The following is a 17315-nucleotide window of genomic DNA, read 5'->3' on the forward strand; positions in this document are numbered from 1 at the left end:
GTAACGGTTGGGAGTGAGGTTCAAAATGTGTGATTGACGTGCGGTTCGGCCAATAGATGTGGAGGAAATGTCAGACCGACGTGGCGCTGTGGCCAATGAACGGCGAGAAAGTGGCCAGCGAGGAGAACCTCTGTGTTCTGTTTCTTCTTGTTCAAACCAAGCGGGCAGGCTCCTAATTGGTCAAACGAGGGAACTAAGCCCGCCTAGCTGACAGGGGAAGCAGCTCATTAGGGCAGAGGGAGTTCGGAAGAAATGTATTGCATTTATATATATCCTTATTAAAAGTTCTGTAACTTCAACTAACTTCTGTAACTTTAACTAAAACTTAATTTTCGAGTATTTCAGGGTACGTCTACACTGCATAATTAACGCAGTTTGGTACCACTTTAACTGCTATGGCGCAAGGCTATGGAATCCTGGGAGCTGGAGTTTAATGAGGCAGAGAGGGTGGAAGCTTTCTAGAACTACAGCTGACAGGATTCCATAGCATTGAGCCATGGCAGCTGAAGTGGTACCAAACTGAGTTAATTCCTCAGTGTGGATGGTCTCAAAGATCTGATCAAAACAGACTTAGGATTGTTGATGCTTGTCTCCCCCAAAAAGCCAAGAGAAGAAAACTCAAAAAGATATTTTTCATAAAGTGCATCAGGTAATATAATGTTTGAAGAATGTGGGATTTTGAGGTGCATTTACACTGTAGAACAGGCATGGGCAAACTTGGGCCCTCCAGGTGTTTTAGATTCAACTCCCACAATCCCTAGCAGCGTTCAGGCCCCTTCCTTTTCCCCCTCAGCCGCTTAACAAACTTTCTGTATTTTGAACCATCAGAAAGCACAGGTACCAGCTATTTGGACAAAAATCTGGATTCTGGAGTATTTCACATTTTGGAATTCTATATAAAGGATGTCCAGTGTTTGCATATTGTTAGTTCTGAATAGAGCTTGCTGAAACACATGGAACTGTGTTTCATTTGTATGGTACAGGGGCCTAGGTTTGATCTACACTGCCATGCACTATAATGCAGTTTGGAACTGCATTATGTGGTCATTGTAAAAGGTAAAGGTAAAGGTTTCCCCTTGACATTAAGTCTAGTCGTGTCTGACTCTGGGCAGTGGTGCTCATCTCAATTTCTAAGCCGAGGAAGGTCATGTGGCCAGCATGACTGCATGGAGCGCTGTTACCTTCCCATCGGAATAGTACCTATTGATCTACTCACATTTGCATGTTTTCGAACTTCTAGGTTGGCAGAAGCTGGGGCTAACAGCGGGAGTTCACCCTGCTCCCTGCACCAGCCTTCTGGTCAGCAAATTCAGCAGCTCAGCTGCTTCCAGAGCTGCACCACTGGAAGCTCTCATGGTCATTGTAGACCCATATAATGCAGTATAACTGCATTATATTGTAGTTCAGTTCCAGCCATATTCTTATTCCTTCCTTGTTCTTTCTGCCTCTTGCAGTAATTTTTCTGTTGAAGAAGGAACACACCTATTTTGTAAATGGAGGTATACCTCTACACTGTTTTCAGTCACCATGGTTCGTAATGCATTCATACCAGCGTGAACCATACTGGGACCCATATTGAATTGCCTCAGATTTACAAGAAAACTGGCTTAAAATGTTCTATAGATGGCATATAACACCAAAGAAATTAGGAATAATGTATAAGAATACTCAAAACAAGTGCTGGAAGTGTAAAAAACAAGAAGGGTCCTACTTCCATATCTGGTGGACTTGCTTAGAAACGAAAAAATTTTGGAAGATAATACACGAAGAAACACAAAAAATATTGCAAAAATCATTTCCAATGAAACCAGAACTTTATTTACTTGGATTAATGGAGAACACAATAAAGTTAAATCAGAACGAGGACATTATTTTTACTTATGCGGTGACAGCTGCAAGAATAACCTTTGCGAGACTCTGGAAACAAAAAGAAATCCCAACAAAACAACAATGGTTGGAGAAACTGGATGATATATATGATATGGACAAGTTAACATATTTAATGAAAGTAAATAGAGGAAATGTAACAAAACGAACAGGCTGGGAAAAATATGAAGAATACAAGGAGAAATCAAAGGAAAAATAAGTAAAAGAAGGACCCGAGATTGGACACCAAGAACTAGACCAAATTATAAAGGGAAAACGAACAAGAAATGTAAATTAAACCACAGAGGACAGAAAGCGGAAGACCAAAAATAACTTTTTATTCCCTATATCCCCTTTTATCCCATTACCTAATTCCTGTTCTTCAGGGTTTGTTTGTTTTTTCCCCCCTCTTTTTTTTCTTTCTTCTTTCCCCTCACTTATTTTATCCCTATCCTTTTTAACCTATGTAACACCTAAGAAAGCTTCAATAAAAATCCCGTCCCCTTGATCTGGTCATGTAAGTGTGATTTATTGTTATAATTGTATTGTTTTACTTTGTTTAATAATGTGTATTATGTTGTTGTGTAATGTTTGTGTTTGCTTTTATGACTGTAAACCGCCCTGAGTCCCATCCGGGAGACAGGGCGGTATATAAATAAAGTTTTATTTTATTATTATTATTATTATAATTGCAAAAAAAAAAGAATTGTGTCAGTGGGTAAGGCAATAAGACTTCTAGGTGGATGACTTTTCCCTCACGCTGACAGGATCTGTTTTGTATATTGTTACCTTACAGGTCTGAAAGAACTGCTGAAGCAAAGGAGAAAATTCAAGGCTCTCCTTTAGGTCATCTGTCTGCCAATTGAATAGTAGGAGCTGTTGCCATGTCACCTGATTGGGACAGGTAAGATCGAACAGCTGTTTTTACAAAATGGAAAGCACACTAGATAGACAGTGCAACATTTAACATAATCCCACCTTCATCTTTACGATTAAACATATTCCAAACTTTAATTAGTTTCACAAGAAGAAGAATATGATGTTGTTCACTTCTATCAAGTCTACTTTGACATGGTGACAACTAGAGACCTCCAAATCACCCCATCACCCTCTTTTTCTACTGCTTTCTACTTTACTAAGCAGGCAAAACTGAGACTCTTGTACTTTGGTGAGTCATTATTTTCTCATGATATGGCCAAAGTACATCAGTCTCAGTTCAGTCATCTTGGCTTTTAGTTCAGGCTTGATTTGCTCTAAGACCCACTTAACATATTTACTCAAATCTAATGCTCACATTGCCTTCCCAAAATTAGAGCATGCTTTAGATTTGTGTAATACAGTAATATTCGTGCTGAGCCAAAGCAAAAGGGGAAGCTACTTCAAGAGCACCTGGAGCTCTTATTTGAGGGATGTCATCTCTAATTGCCATGGCTCAATTCTATGCAATACTGAGATTTGTAGTTTGGTAATTTGTAGTTTGGATTTGTAGGGGGCCGGGCTGTGGCGCAGGCTGTTGAGCAGCTGCAATAAATCACTCTGACCATGAGGTCATGAGTTCGAGGCCAGCCCGTAGTGGGGTGAGCACCCGTCAATTAAAAATAAAAAATAGCCCCTGCTCGTTGCTGACCTAGCAACCCGAAAGATAGTTGCATCTATCAAGTAGGAAATAAGGTACCACTTATAAAAAAAAAAGTGGGGAGGCAAGTTTAACTAATTTATGACCTGGAATGAGGAAGTGCCATCAGAGTGGATGATGAAGCAGCTGCTCCCCCCTGTGGCCAGAATCGAACATCCCCTTCAGGAGAAGGTTAAATTGCCTCTGCGTCTGTCTCGGTCTCTGTTTGATGTGTTTATGGGCATTGAATGTTTGCCCTATGTGTGTATAATATGATCCGCCCTGAGTCCCCTTCGGGGTGAGAAGGGCGGAATATAAATACTGTAAATAAATAAATAATACGTCAGCATTCTTTGGCAGGCCTCATGATCCCAAACTTGACCCCATAGCATTGAGCCACGGCAGTTAAAGTGGATTTATTCTTTAGCATAGATGCACCACAAGGTTTTCTTTTATATCGCTAAAGGCTTTGGTTTTCTAACCCTTTTTTTAAAAAAGAAGGAGTTATAAGCAAGTAGCAACTGTAATGCACACCTTTTTTGGTCAAATTATAAAGAGTGCACTTTTTGCTGCTGCGCATTACATTTGCAGGCAAATACCTTTTTTTTGTCTCAGAATTTTGAAAATTGGGGTGCTCATTAGATTCAATGACACATTAGACTCAAGTAAATACAAGTATTTGTCCTGAGTCCCTTTGGGGAGATAGGGCGGTCTGCAAATAAAGTTTTATTATGCTTATGATGATTATATTATTATTATTTGTCTTTTTAGCAGTCGATTGTATCTGTACAACTCTTCTCCAGCTCATCTCAAATGAGTTGATACTCTTCCTATCTACTTTCTTCACTGTCTAGTTTCCTTTGAAGAATCATTTGCAGGGTTAATTGTCAGGAACTAAAATTCTTGGGTAGCTGCCAAGATATCAGTAATAGTTTCTGTGCAACTGGGAACAATGGTAATTGCAACCAAACAGCACTTGTGGCTCTGAGGTTGGGGAAATAATAAAGGATATTTTAAAGTCAGACAGCATATCCACAAGCCTTATATCTCACTTCTAACCCCACTCTCTTAACAGAACAAACTGCAGCCTTCCAGATACTACTGTTACACAGCTCCCATCTACTCTAAAGATGTCTAATGATGAGGAATCTGGGGACTGTAGTCCAGCATTTCCTGGAGAGCCACATAAAATGACATGGCGGGCTGAATTCAGCCTGTTGGCCTTAAGTTTGAAATATGTGCTGTAAGCTATACCACACTGGAGTGCCTTGCATTTTGGTCTTCTCAAACCTGGAGCTGTGCCTGAACTTATTTCATATGTTGACTACCTGCAACATCCTTTGCTGTTGGTTAAGGAAAAAAACCAGCATTTTTAAATAACCACTGACAAGGGAAAGCTTTCCTTTTGAGGATTCCAGATCAATTAAGTCAATGCTGATTTTCCCCCTGTTCCCTTCCCTGAACATCATTCCCATCACTGCCTATTTGTGAATGTCTCAGAGATGGGATGAAGAACAGTCCCCATCATCATATCCTCATGCAGCACACAGCAGCTTTTACTTGTGACCGTGAGTTATTCCTCTACAGCCCTTTGCATGTGGAGACTACAACTGCTCCAGAGAAGCAGTGGGGGAGACTGTATTAGGTGAACTGCGGTAAGGGTGCCACGGGCTGCGCTAGAAATCCCAAAGGGCCTAATCAGCCCCCTGGAGTTTCATGTTTGACAGCCCTGCTATAAGTACGCTTGAATATTAATGCATTAGCAGGAGGGGGAGGACCCTAAGCACAGCCCGAACCCAGATTAGCTGCCGGAGAATACTAATGAGATGATATATGCAAATTGCTTGCTCAGGGAGATAATCTGGAATGTTAATGAGGTGTGGAGCCAGATATTAGTTCAGCCAGTCATATCTGAAGGAAAAGATAATCTCAAATATTAGTAATATTTAATACAGGACAGGTAGCATCGCATCTCCAAGGCTAAGCACATTGAAGAACACTGCTGTCTCATATGTGACATTTTTTGCTGAAAGAACAGTTAGTGGGGAAGGAAAAACATATTTCATCATCAATTGCTCGCCAAGGACTATAGTGCATAATAGAATATGGCAGTGAAACCTGTTTATATTTGCAACAGCGAAAAATCTATCAACATTTCTTTTAAATGTTAGGTGCATAAGTCTTTTGAAACAGGTTTGTTGGGTTCACAGGTTACATTTGTATGTATGTACCTCTTAAAAATATGGCTAATGGTACAATCATAATTGATGTAAGTAGAAGAAATTCAGCAGATCCGTCAGCTTTGTGCAATAATGAAGACTACTATGTAGCTTTGTAAAAGATGCCTCCAACATAAAGAGAAAAGCAAATGTCAAAATCTCTGTCGTCCTTGATCCCTCTCCATAAATATGGAAAGCTGGATTGATTTTACTGCACCCTTTGAAAATTAAATCTTGGTGAGGTATTCACATCTTTGACAGATTCAGTAAAATCCTTAAAATAAATGTGAAGTATTTAAACTTCTCAGCACTTCCCCATTGTTATTTTCATGCAAGGATGATATTAGGTCAAGTTGCTGCAGTTTCACCTTTCATGATGGTCATTCATATTCTCAGTCCAACCTCCAACAGCATCTTTCTGTTGTTTTCAGCATTTTTTTTTGTTTCTTTCTTTCTAAAGAGACAACAACCCTGGATAAACAGTGGCATATAGGCATATTTATGTGTATAAGTGTCAAAATTTGTAAACGAACTTCCTTGGAACTGACATATAGTACTGGGACTAGATGTGGGAAACTCAACTTCAGATCATATGCATCTTAAATAACCATTCCCATCCACATGTATGGTACAAGATTGTTCTAAAAATAAAAATGCTCTTGCAATTGCAAAATAAAATAATCAATGGCAAGTTTTTATTTAATTTAGAGATCATTTCTTTCATTTTCAAGCAATTATTACCAATTATTTAATTTTTCAAGTTCCCATTCCAGCGTATGGGAATCTTGAATGTTCAGTTTCATTGATCTGATGCTGTGACAGCTGTTTTTAGTCTTCTTTTTTTAAAAAAAAATAGTATTTAAAAACTAACAAAAAATAAAAGTGCTATCCTCTCTTACATGTTAATAAGAAAGGAGACATCTAGAGATGTCTACATAACAAAGTGTCATTGGACACATGCATATGCCTTTTTGCTGTTTAATTCACAGGATGTGGAATGGTTAGGACTTAGGACCCATCTAAGCCAAGAGGAATCATAGGCTCCTCCTAAAGTCTCGTTTTTAGGCTTTTGGCCTTTTAATTGATACTAAGGGTATGCATATCATTTGAACATCTTTTAGAATACATCCACTTACCACTTCTCAAATATTCATTGTTTATAGCAATTAACTTTGATTGATGGTGTATTCTCTTATTTTGACCAACTGGATTTATGTAAATGCCTTCTTGATAGCAGGTAATAATTTGTTAAATAAATAAATTGTTCATGACGAATTAACTTGGACAAAGGATTTTTACTCTTGTTAGCTTCCATTCGGTTTAAGTGGTAAATGGAAGGAAAGCCAGGAACATATTCATCTTTCAAGGGATGCGTGTATTTATTTTTCCTCTTTATTGGTAAGGACAGTTTCTCCTGTATTTCTCATGCAAGGTGATCCCTAGATAAGCCGCCACTGAAGAACCATCAACATATAACACGGTCACTACTAATCATTAGAGAAAAAAGATCCACAAGGAACAGCTGGAAACATCTGTTTATTGAAAAAACAAAAATTACAGCAAGAGAATCTTTATAACAAATGGATCTGTCCCTTAAACAACATCAACTCTTGCGCCTGTGGGAATGTGACGTTTTGCTTATAAATGGATGAAACCAGTTTGGTTTTCATCTCATCTGTAATGTTTTTGTTTGCTTGCTAGCTGTACATAGCATATGATTTTACCCGATAAAGGCTGCAGTCCTGTACACACTTCCCTGAAGTCAACCCCGCTGAACACAGTGGAATTTACTTCTGAGTAAATAGCCATAGGGTTATACTGTTAACCAGATGCTCAGAAGGTTGTGTAAAATATTATTTTTGAACATGAGAAAGAAGCAGGGGAAAGCAAGATATGTGAGGGACCGTTCTGTAACTCTTCATTTTCTTAACATTTTGTTTCAAAGCAACAGGTTTAACTACTATGCTGGACACCAGGGAAAGTTTGCTTAACTTATTCAGTCTTCCTGTATTTTCCAAAGGATGTGCCAATTTTTTATTTGTAAATTAAATAGAACAGAAAAATTAAGGAACTGCCCACCGTGTGCAGTTTTCTAGAAGAAAGCTTGTTCTCATGACTTTGTCCCTATCTCAATGTATAAAAATTGCTATCCCAAACTTTGCCAGCAGTGGGAGTTTCTAAGTGATCCAAATCCACACATAAGCAACGGTCTCCAGTGTTAAAACAGTAGAGAGTAATGTTGGTACATGGATTTGGAAGCCGAGGTGAGAAAAGGACTAAGGAGAATTACCTTTGAGCCATCATCAAGCAATAGTTTCGGAAAGGAATTCACATATTTTACATTTCCTGAAAGTATTACTGGGAGAACATCTGAAAGAGACAATGGACTGTATGAGCAAGTACCGGAAGCCTCTTGGTTATGGACAGGCTTTCTAGGTCAAGTTATTCATGCTTTCCTTCAAGAGGTCTGGAAACCATATTCTGACCCTGACCTGAAATGGCTTTGTAGAGTTTCTCAGCTGTTCTCTACGATTTTTTTTATATATAAAAAGATCAGAACTGCTACTGCTGAAATGTTGTTTTCCTCACCTCCATTCCAGAAATCTCTATGCTGATTCATATACTACAATTTTCCTATTCTAAAACAATCTCTGTACCATGTTAGAAGAGTAATAAAGTGATTTGCACACTGAATTCACTGACTGAGGAGCCATTGCATTTACCAGCACATTGTGGTTCACCCATTACTATAAACATTTACTTTCCTGGATGGACATTTTCTCCATGGAGAAGAATATTAAGTTGGGGAGAAGTTCTACCCCACATTTTAATATTTATGTTTTGAGGAGTGTGCTAAAGGTAAATCTAAGATACTAACACTCCTGTAAAGAATCACATACAAATTTGGGGTTTCCCAACAACAGTGGTTCTCAAACTGTGCGTCCCCAGATGTTTGGCCTTCAACTCCCAGAAATCCTAACAGCTGGTAATCTGGCTGGGATTTCTGGGAGTTTCAGGCCAAAACACCTGGAGACCCACAGGTTGAGAACCAATGCCCAACAAGATTAAGTCTTCGTTATGATTAAGCCAATCACAGATAAGACTTTCCCATCCTACTTCATGTCTCCAAGTCTGGGTTTGCTGGTGTGACCATGTGTATGGCTTATTTCAATCTTTTTATCACACATGAGACAGCGTTGGTTCCCAAACAGTCTCAGATCAATACAAATACAGATATATATTATACACAGTTCTTTTTCTTCTATTATTAAAAATCAAGCAAAAGAAAAACGATGACCGACAGAATCATAGCTGCTGATGTATATGCATGCCATCAGGCAATGGAAGTTATCCAAAATGTCATCACACAACGGGGCCTCTGCTTGACACCAGAAGTAGTTAGAAACATATGGTTTGACCCAACCGCAAAGAAGGAGAAAAATCAACCCAACTCCAGAAGAATATAGAACACTGTAAAACAAAGGGTATTTTGGATAAGATATTAAATTCTGCTCTATAAGAAGGGAGTAAGCCATATCTGAAAGGAGGTAATACAACATAATTTGACAGTGAAGAGGGAATTTAAAGAAAGTGAAAGAGTTGAAGATCTGGTCAGTTTTCTGCTTACAATGATCCCATATTATCTTCTGAATTATGGAACCTTCAGCAGAATTCTAAAAATCTCCACACTGATTCTGCAGGAAGGAAGAATACAAGTTTGCTTAAAAAGGAAGAAACTCCAGTGGAATTCCACAGGAAGGGATCTTTATAAAGATTTTCACTATATCACATGGACCCTAAAAAAAAGAAATGCCTTTAATAGGCTTATTTTTGGAACGTGTGGTGAATGTTAGCTAGAACCAGCAACAAACGAGGGGAAGCAGTCTATCTTTCATACCAATGAATGCAAACTTACACTGCCTATACTCATATACATTTTTTCACACAATTTCATAACAGAAAATATTCCCTTCACATACATTCTCACAAAGAATGCAAACCAATTCACAAATATTTATTTCTCACACATCCGTCTCATACATGCTATTTTGTCATATAGACCAAGGGTGGACCAATCACTCCCCACCTTTTTCCCATCGATACATTCATATTCCTTGCCCCTCCTGTTACTTGAGCCTCTGCTCCATCCCCTCTCGTTTATGGTGAGCACATAACCTTATTGTTGAAACCAGTTCAATGCCTTTTAGGGAGATATCTGATATCGCTTGTTATCATAAAACTGAGATGGAATGGGAACCACTCCTACTATATCATGCACTTAGGAATGAACCAAATAGAATTTCCATATTGTGAGCCCACAGGACACACCTAACAGCCACTAAATGGGCATTAATTACCTCAACCCTACATTCCCCGTCATGTTCACTGGGCCTCAGTTTCAATTCTCTAGAACAGCATGCCACAGCTACTATCCACATTTGTATTGGAGGACTACAATCTTGGTAGTTGCAACTAACCAATTTGTAAGTTTTGAACACCCAAGTACAGGACATTTGCACAATAAACCTCTACAGTAAATAACTCTGAACAAGTCTTTTCTTCAAACACATGCTTCCTCTTCACACTGGGTACAGTGTGTTATCATGGATCATTAAATAATGACAGAACTTCTAAATATATCCTCTTGTGTATTTCAAAACTAGTGTGAAAACTAGCACTTATGGAGCTAGGGTTCCTGTCTTTCACAAGTTTCTGACCCAGGTTTTTTATGAGGTATCTGAGGAAATCAAAGAAGTCTGAATAGTCTCCTACTCTTGAAAGCCTTATAATGTGGTGTTTGCTCATGTTCTTGTTGAGTAACAAATTTTACAAACATCCAGCATTATGTTAAAAAGATTAAGAGTACAAGCTAGCTATTTCAAAAACATGTTGCTCAGGACAATCCCAAGGCATCTTATGGATTGAATCAGAGCAGCAAATGTCAACAGTCAAACTTTGATCTTTTCTCAACTGAACCCAACGATAAGCACTACACCACATCACTAATGACTAGTTCTTTCATAAAACAGCATTTCATCAAGATATTGGGGAGGCATAAAAGATAACTGATTTAAACTGGACATGTTTGAAGATATTTCACTGTTTTGCAACTGGGATTGCTTGAAGTTTTATGAGGGATTCTCACGGAGATGTGTCCCAATGTTAGTTTCTGTCCCACTAGATAGAAAGGCCTTAATGAATTAGAGGAAACCAGTAATTAATCACACACGCAGGAACAGAAACTGTAAAAGAAAAATTCTAGTGACAGCTTAAAGATTAAGATGTTCTATTTGGTATAAAGTTTTTGAGGACCTAGGTCTAGTTTACCAAATTCATGGGCTAGAATCCATAAACACTTATGCCAAATAAAGCTTCTAAAGTCTTTATTACACTCTATGGCTACATTCCTAGAAATATTCAGAGCATAAAATGCAATTCACTGAAATAACTGCAAGGGCCAATGCAAAGGCTATTCATAAGTAATTCCTACTACATTGGTCACCAGGAAAGTAATCAAACAGTCTGAAGCTGCAAAAAGAAATGCCTTAATGAATGTTGATGGAATTCTTCTTCTGAACAAGGCTTTCTTGCTAGTCAACATTATAGCAGGATCTTGTCCATGAAGGAAGAGGAACTACCATATGAAGAACTTGGATTGTTTGAATTCTGCTTCTAACCTAATTGTGGGAAAGCAGTGCTAAAGGGTCTAAGTACAGAAGCAAGCTGGAATAAGAATCTAAAGCATTGCCCCAGCATCTTCTTTAGTGTTCATGGATGAGGCCATATCCAAAGAGTTTGCCAAAAGATGGATGTCAGAAAAACATTGGCAACAAAACATGTTGCGTTGACTTGGCCCAAATCCTTCCTGAGTGCAATTCCTCAGGGTATGTACCCACTATGTGTCCTTTTCTCCAAATCCACCTTTTGAAAGAGTACCCCCGTCATTGCCTTCTTCCAAGTTTTGCATCAAGAAGTTTGAAAACGAAAAACATAACCCCACCAGCCCCAGAAAAAGAAAGGGGTGGAGTGGGATCATTAGCCCTTGATTAGACTTTGGTGGGGAAGAAAAAAGGGTTCGGTACTAAGGAAAGGAATGAGGCAGAGATGTGCACAAGATGGCTTTAGATTGCAACAGTATTATTATCTACACTCCCAGGGGCTACTGGAAATAAAAACGCAACATCCTGAACAACATCTTGGGCCTTCTACATGTAGATATGTACAATTATTAAGGACCCATCAGACTAGAGGCTAAAATAAAAAGAGCTTATAATTGTGGCTATTTCCAACTGGACAAAGACTTCTGATCTCGGAATGTTACATAGGAACATGACTGAACAGTAAAATAGGAAGGAGGAAAGACTGGAAGGCGAAAACAATGTTCTAAAAACTAAACAACAAAACAAACAAATCTATTTGGAAACAAATCATGTTTGGAATACTGTTGTCATAAATGTCCACAACCTTAAGCATCTTATGCTTTTCAATTCTTGGCAGCAACATTTTTGAATATCACTCCAAGTTTTGTCCCCATACCTTATTCACAGACATAAATTCAATATTTCAAATTGGGTTCCTTATTAGTATAAACTGTTTCCTCCAGTACTTCCCCGTCTGAATGAACAGAGTACAAAAAACAAGACACAAAACAAAAATAATTTTCCCTACCAAACATTCTCTGAAGAAGGTGGAGAAAATGAAGTGCAATCCCCATTTTTATATAAGTATCAATGAGACTTATTCCCAGGTAAGTGTGAATAGGATTGCAATCTAAATATTGGCTGCATTTGAACCACAGTTTAGTGTGTAAAGAATGAAGCTAGGCAAGCACTGGTTCTCACATTTCCATTTCTCTTTTTTTTTAAAGTACAACGAACAGATGGATTTGGGATCCATGTTAGATTGGCCATATTTTAGTCTGCCATGCAATCTGAACTGTGATCAATCATAACTATTAAATTATTATTTGAAGTTGCCTTGTTTCTTCTAATCCTTGTATAGATAAACTGAGGTTTGTCTGGTTTGGATAACGTGAGTACAGTTAATCTAAAGTGAAGACTTCCAGACTTCTTTTCATAACCAAATAACAGGAGGAACTGATTCAATGCTTGCCTGCCTCAGTCTTGTACTTCTAAACTATGGTTTAGCACAGAGTTCAGACAGTTAGTGCCAATGCTAATGCTAATATTAACCAGTTTAGTTAAAATATGTAATTAATTAGTTACATCAATTGTAACATATTACTTTTACTGTGAAAAATTAGAATGAATAAAAATGGGCAAAAAACTGCAACTCCTCAAAGGTAATAAACCAGCATCACGTGTACTCATTACTAGCCCCATTAATACTATTGTCATTATAATGACTACAATCACAATTTCTAAATTTTTGTTGAAAAAATATTATGAGTTAAAGAGAATTTTAAATCAATTACTTTCAAGCTTGGCTTAATATAACATTCAATCCAGCTCTAAGAATTTTGGGTAGATGGGAATGAATGGCAATTAAAAGTTTACCAATCAGAAACTGTTGTGGGTTTTTTAAGGTACTATAAGTGAAAATATTCAGCATCTTGAAAACTGCAATAATTTAAACTGTTTCTTAAAATAGATATTAGAATCTGGTTCTCAATATCTAATGGACCATGCAGATTAAATTTGAAAGTCAAAGTTAATAAGAGTAGCAGCTGAAAATAGCACTGTACTCTAAACACACCTTTCAGCTAACATTGCCCATATATATTCCAAAATGTTAATTTATGTTTGGGAAGGGAAGATAATATTTTAAAAAGTAAATGTCATTAAAACATTTAATATTATTTTGAAATGTTTTTAAATAAATACCCTGACCAGTTGAATGTTTGCCATACCTTCTATGTCTCATCATTTAGTTAGAAAAGATTTAATGCGGAGTAAACTTTTAAAGACTCCTGAGCCTCACTGGGGAACTGGGGGGATTATGGGAAGTTTGTTTGTTGTGACAGTGTTTGAAAGAGCTGAGACATTTTAAAAATCACAATCACATGAACTAAAGAGGAGGCACTGATGCATACCCCCAGTGATGGGAAAGTAAATGAAAAGCACTAGAAAAATTGTCAGAGTGCTAGCAATATATAAAGATATGTACAGCAAAGGGGGATGAACTTGATCCTGCCCAAGACCTTTTTATGGGCAGAGACACATTAGAGTTATAAAAGAAGGATGGGATGAATGTGGCAAAGGTCAGTGTATTGTGTGATATCCCACTTCCTGCACCTTTGGCACTGACCAAACTAGATGCAACAAGACAGGATGGGCACAATTCTCCACTTTTCCCGTCTTGAAGCACATGGAACGAAGAAGTGAGGAAGAGGCTTTCATCTGTCCACTTGGCTACACAGTGAGCAAAGTGTATCATCACATCATCAGGATAACATCCTGATCTCACTATGTGCATTATCAGGGCCAGGAACCCCTTACATCCTACAAAGGTGCAGATTTGAACCAGGTTCAAGATGGTGACCCATACTGTAAAACAGATGAAGCCTCAGAGAGGTGATTTCATCCAAGATAGAGGACCTCAGAGTGATGTCAACATGCTGGATGAGGCCCACAGTGATGAAGTCACCAAATGTCAGCATCACTGTGAAGCCTGGCTAGTTTAATATGTGTAGCTTCTGGCTGAGTCCATTGTGCTAAAATCAATTGGTGACAGGCACAGGAACCGTGACATCATTCTTAATTATCAAGATTGGCAGTACTTTCATCAAATGTTGGCAAGGCCTCTTCAAATATCAACATAATTTATTTGCCCCAACATTCTATAATACTAACAATACCTACACAGCTGACTTTATCAGTCCATGTGATGCACTGTAAGGTTTATATCACATATACTGACAAACCTTTTTCTCCATTGACATCATCTGTAACTGACAAGTAACACAACGTTGATGTCATCGAAGGTCCACAGTGCTGAAACCATCAATTTGACGGTGAAGACATCAGAGGTCAACAAGACTCACAGCGCTTGTATCATCTGCAGCTGAGTCCACAGTGTTGACACCTCTGCTGGTGTCGATGGTATCAGATGGTTAATGGAGCATCCATAAGGGTTGGCAAAGCTCATGGTGCTTAAGAGGCAGAAGATGCCAACCTCATGATAAATCCACAGGTGTTGTCTCCACTCTTCAAAAGTCTGAGACAAAGCTCACATCAATGATGCCATCAAATGTTGATGGGTGAGGCTAGTATTATCAAAGATAGGTGGAATCTGGCAATTGTAACATCCAGAGCTATTACCAAGACTACATTACTGATGTCATGAAAGTCCGCACACCCAGTCAATGACGATCAATTCAGCCTTGGGATCATCAGATCTGGACAGCAGTGATATCAGCAGACATAGGAATGGATGGCGGTAACCTCAAGCCTATGAGATCTATTCATTTTGACATTTCAGAAACTGACCAAGACAGCATGGCCAATGCCCTCTGAGAAATCAAGCAGGCCTTGACATCGCCGTGCCTTGACATAGCACTAATATCACCAAATCCCTACAGCCATCATCATCATCATCGATTGTCAAGACCTGGCAGGTCAGATGGACATCATCAAAAGCCAGTGAACGCCATGATGGCACCATTAGCAAATACCAGGCTAGGACTTGACATCAATCAAGCTGATGGCCTTAGGACTAAAAAATAAATAAATGGGGGTACCCCTAATAAAAAATGGTGAGCACCAAAGAACGGGTGTGGGGTGCAGAAAAGAGTGAGAAATATGGCCTTGGAAAGTGAAATCAACCTGAGTTGGGAAATAGGGATATCTCACACGGTGACCTCATTCTTACTACCAGTAGGGAGGTGTTGGGTTGGGTGATGCCCAGGGATGAACTGGACCTGATCAATGGTGCTTTGCCTCTTGGCTGCAAAGCCTTGGCGCCGGGCAGCAGCCTGGCTAGTAGTACCAGCTTCCCAAGGAGCAGTTGTCTTGGGAGAATTATTGGAGGTGGCATGAGAGTTCTTAATTATCATGTGATGATGGTCAAGCATGGGGGTACTGCTGGCACACACGTTGGTTTGAGAGAGAGCCTTCTGGTGGCCTAAATGCATCTCCTGGAAGGGCCCCGTGCGCTGATGGAGACGTTCAGGTGACAGCAAGCGCTCCTGCGAATGCAAGTTTTCACGGGAGAGGAGGCGCTCATGAGATATGACACGCTCTCGTGGAATGGTGTAGTCATAGTGTGAGGGACGATAGGTTCCCCCTCCGCCGCCACCATCTGAAAGGATGTGTTCCTGTGACATGACACGCCGTGGGTTGTGTGACTTTTCTGAGTAGTCATCCCTGTCGTAATTCATCTTCATTGCATGTAACGGCAGGGTCCCGCGCGTCAGTTCAGCAAGATGCCGCCTCTTGGCATAGAATTCGTCCAAGTCCTTCTCAGCTGCTGGGAGACAGAGGAAATGTGTACAGCGTCATTGGATGATGGATGAATAGTTATCAGAAAAAGAAAACAAACAAAATGTATGGGCGTGGAAAGGTGTATGTGTACTCCTTTGGTATCATATGGTATCCATACAATGCCTTCATCGTTGTCAACTGCTTTTAAAAATGTTTTTCATACAAACAGATAATTCAATTGTTCTGATAGAGAACACTATGTATAGATAGCTATACTATCTTTTATAGCAGGCATGGGCAAACTTTGGCCCTCCAGGTGTTTTTTGGACTTCAACTGCCACTATTCCTAACAGCCTACTGGCTGTTAGGAATTGTGGGAGTTGAGGTCCAAAACACCTGGAGAGCCGAAGTTTGCCCATGCCTATTTTATAGGGAGTGGGTGCTTTTGGTGGGTGCTGTCCAATAATGCCATTTATTTATTTCTGATTAATATTGTATTAGTTCTTGAACTCTTTCCCAGATATATTTTTTCAGTTGAAGGAGAGGCACAACATTAACATCACATTACATAGTGTTATGTTTTTTAAGGATTTTTAAAATACCCATTCTATTCTTTAACCATTAATTATGTTGCTAAATGGTAATGACTGCAAAGGTTTTCTTCAATAATCATTTTCAAATATTAAACATCTAAACTTTATAGTGTTACCTAGTATTAAATCCATCTTTCATTTTTTAAAAAGGAAGGAAAGCATTTTAATGCACAAAAGACAGAGAATCATAATAAAATAGTGCCCACTATAACAGTTATAGCAGATCTTGGAACAATTATCTTTGAACAACAACACTCAGAATCCCTCATTTATTTATTTTAATTTAAATGAAACTTTGTAGAATAAACTGTGGGATAACATGTCGTTGAGTACCTTCAAGTAGTTCTGAATATATGGTAACAATAACACAAATTTATTATAGAGTTTCCTCCATTTCTTAGTAACGGAGCCCCCGATGGCACAGCAGGTTAAACCACTGAGCTGCTGAACTTGCTGACTGAAAGGTTGACGGGTGAGCTCCCGCTGTTAGCCCCAGCTTCTACCAAACTAGTAGTTTGAAAACATGCAAATGTGAGTAGATCAATAGGTACCACTCCGGCAGGAAGGAAACGGTGCTCCATGCAGTCATGCCGGCCACATGACCCTGGAGGTGTCTACGGACAATGCCGGCTCTTTGGCT

General features: G+C 39.0%; 1 protein-coding gene and 1 long non-coding RNA gene across 7 annotated transcripts in view; one reads left to right on the plus strand and one right to left on the minus strand.

The window, feature by feature from the left end:
- The first annotated feature begins 2 nt into the window (after nt 1-2).
- On the plus strand, nt 3-8394 carry LOC103279921 (uncharacterized). Its single transcript, XR_507060.3, has 3 exons — nt 3-649; nt 2663-2770; nt 4557-8394. It is a non-coding gene; the product is annotated as an uncharacterized LOC103279921 (long non-coding RNA).
- Nucleotides 7218-17315, minus strand: part of shisa7 (shisa family member 7) — a 100946-nt gene continuing 90848 nt past the window's right edge. For 5 of the 6 annotated variants that reach the window (XM_016996072.2, XM_062984001.1, XM_008117227.3 and 2 more), the window contains one exon: nt 7218-16128. In XM_016996072.2, coding sequence (XP_016851561.1) covers nt 15509-16128 — 620 coding nt within the window. In that variant the 3' untranslated portion in view covers nt 7218-15508. The remainder of the gene's footprint in view (nt 16129-17315) is intronic. The other variant, XM_003225028.4, reaches the window with a different exon arrangement.

Source organism: Anolis carolinensis, chromosome 6 (assembly GCF_035594765.1).
Source record: "Anolis carolinensis isolate JA03-04 chromosome 6, rAnoCar3.1.pri, whole genome shotgun sequence".
NCBI classification, from domain to species: Eukaryota; Metazoa; Chordata; class Lepidosauria; order Squamata; family Dactyloidae; genus Anolis; species Anolis carolinensis.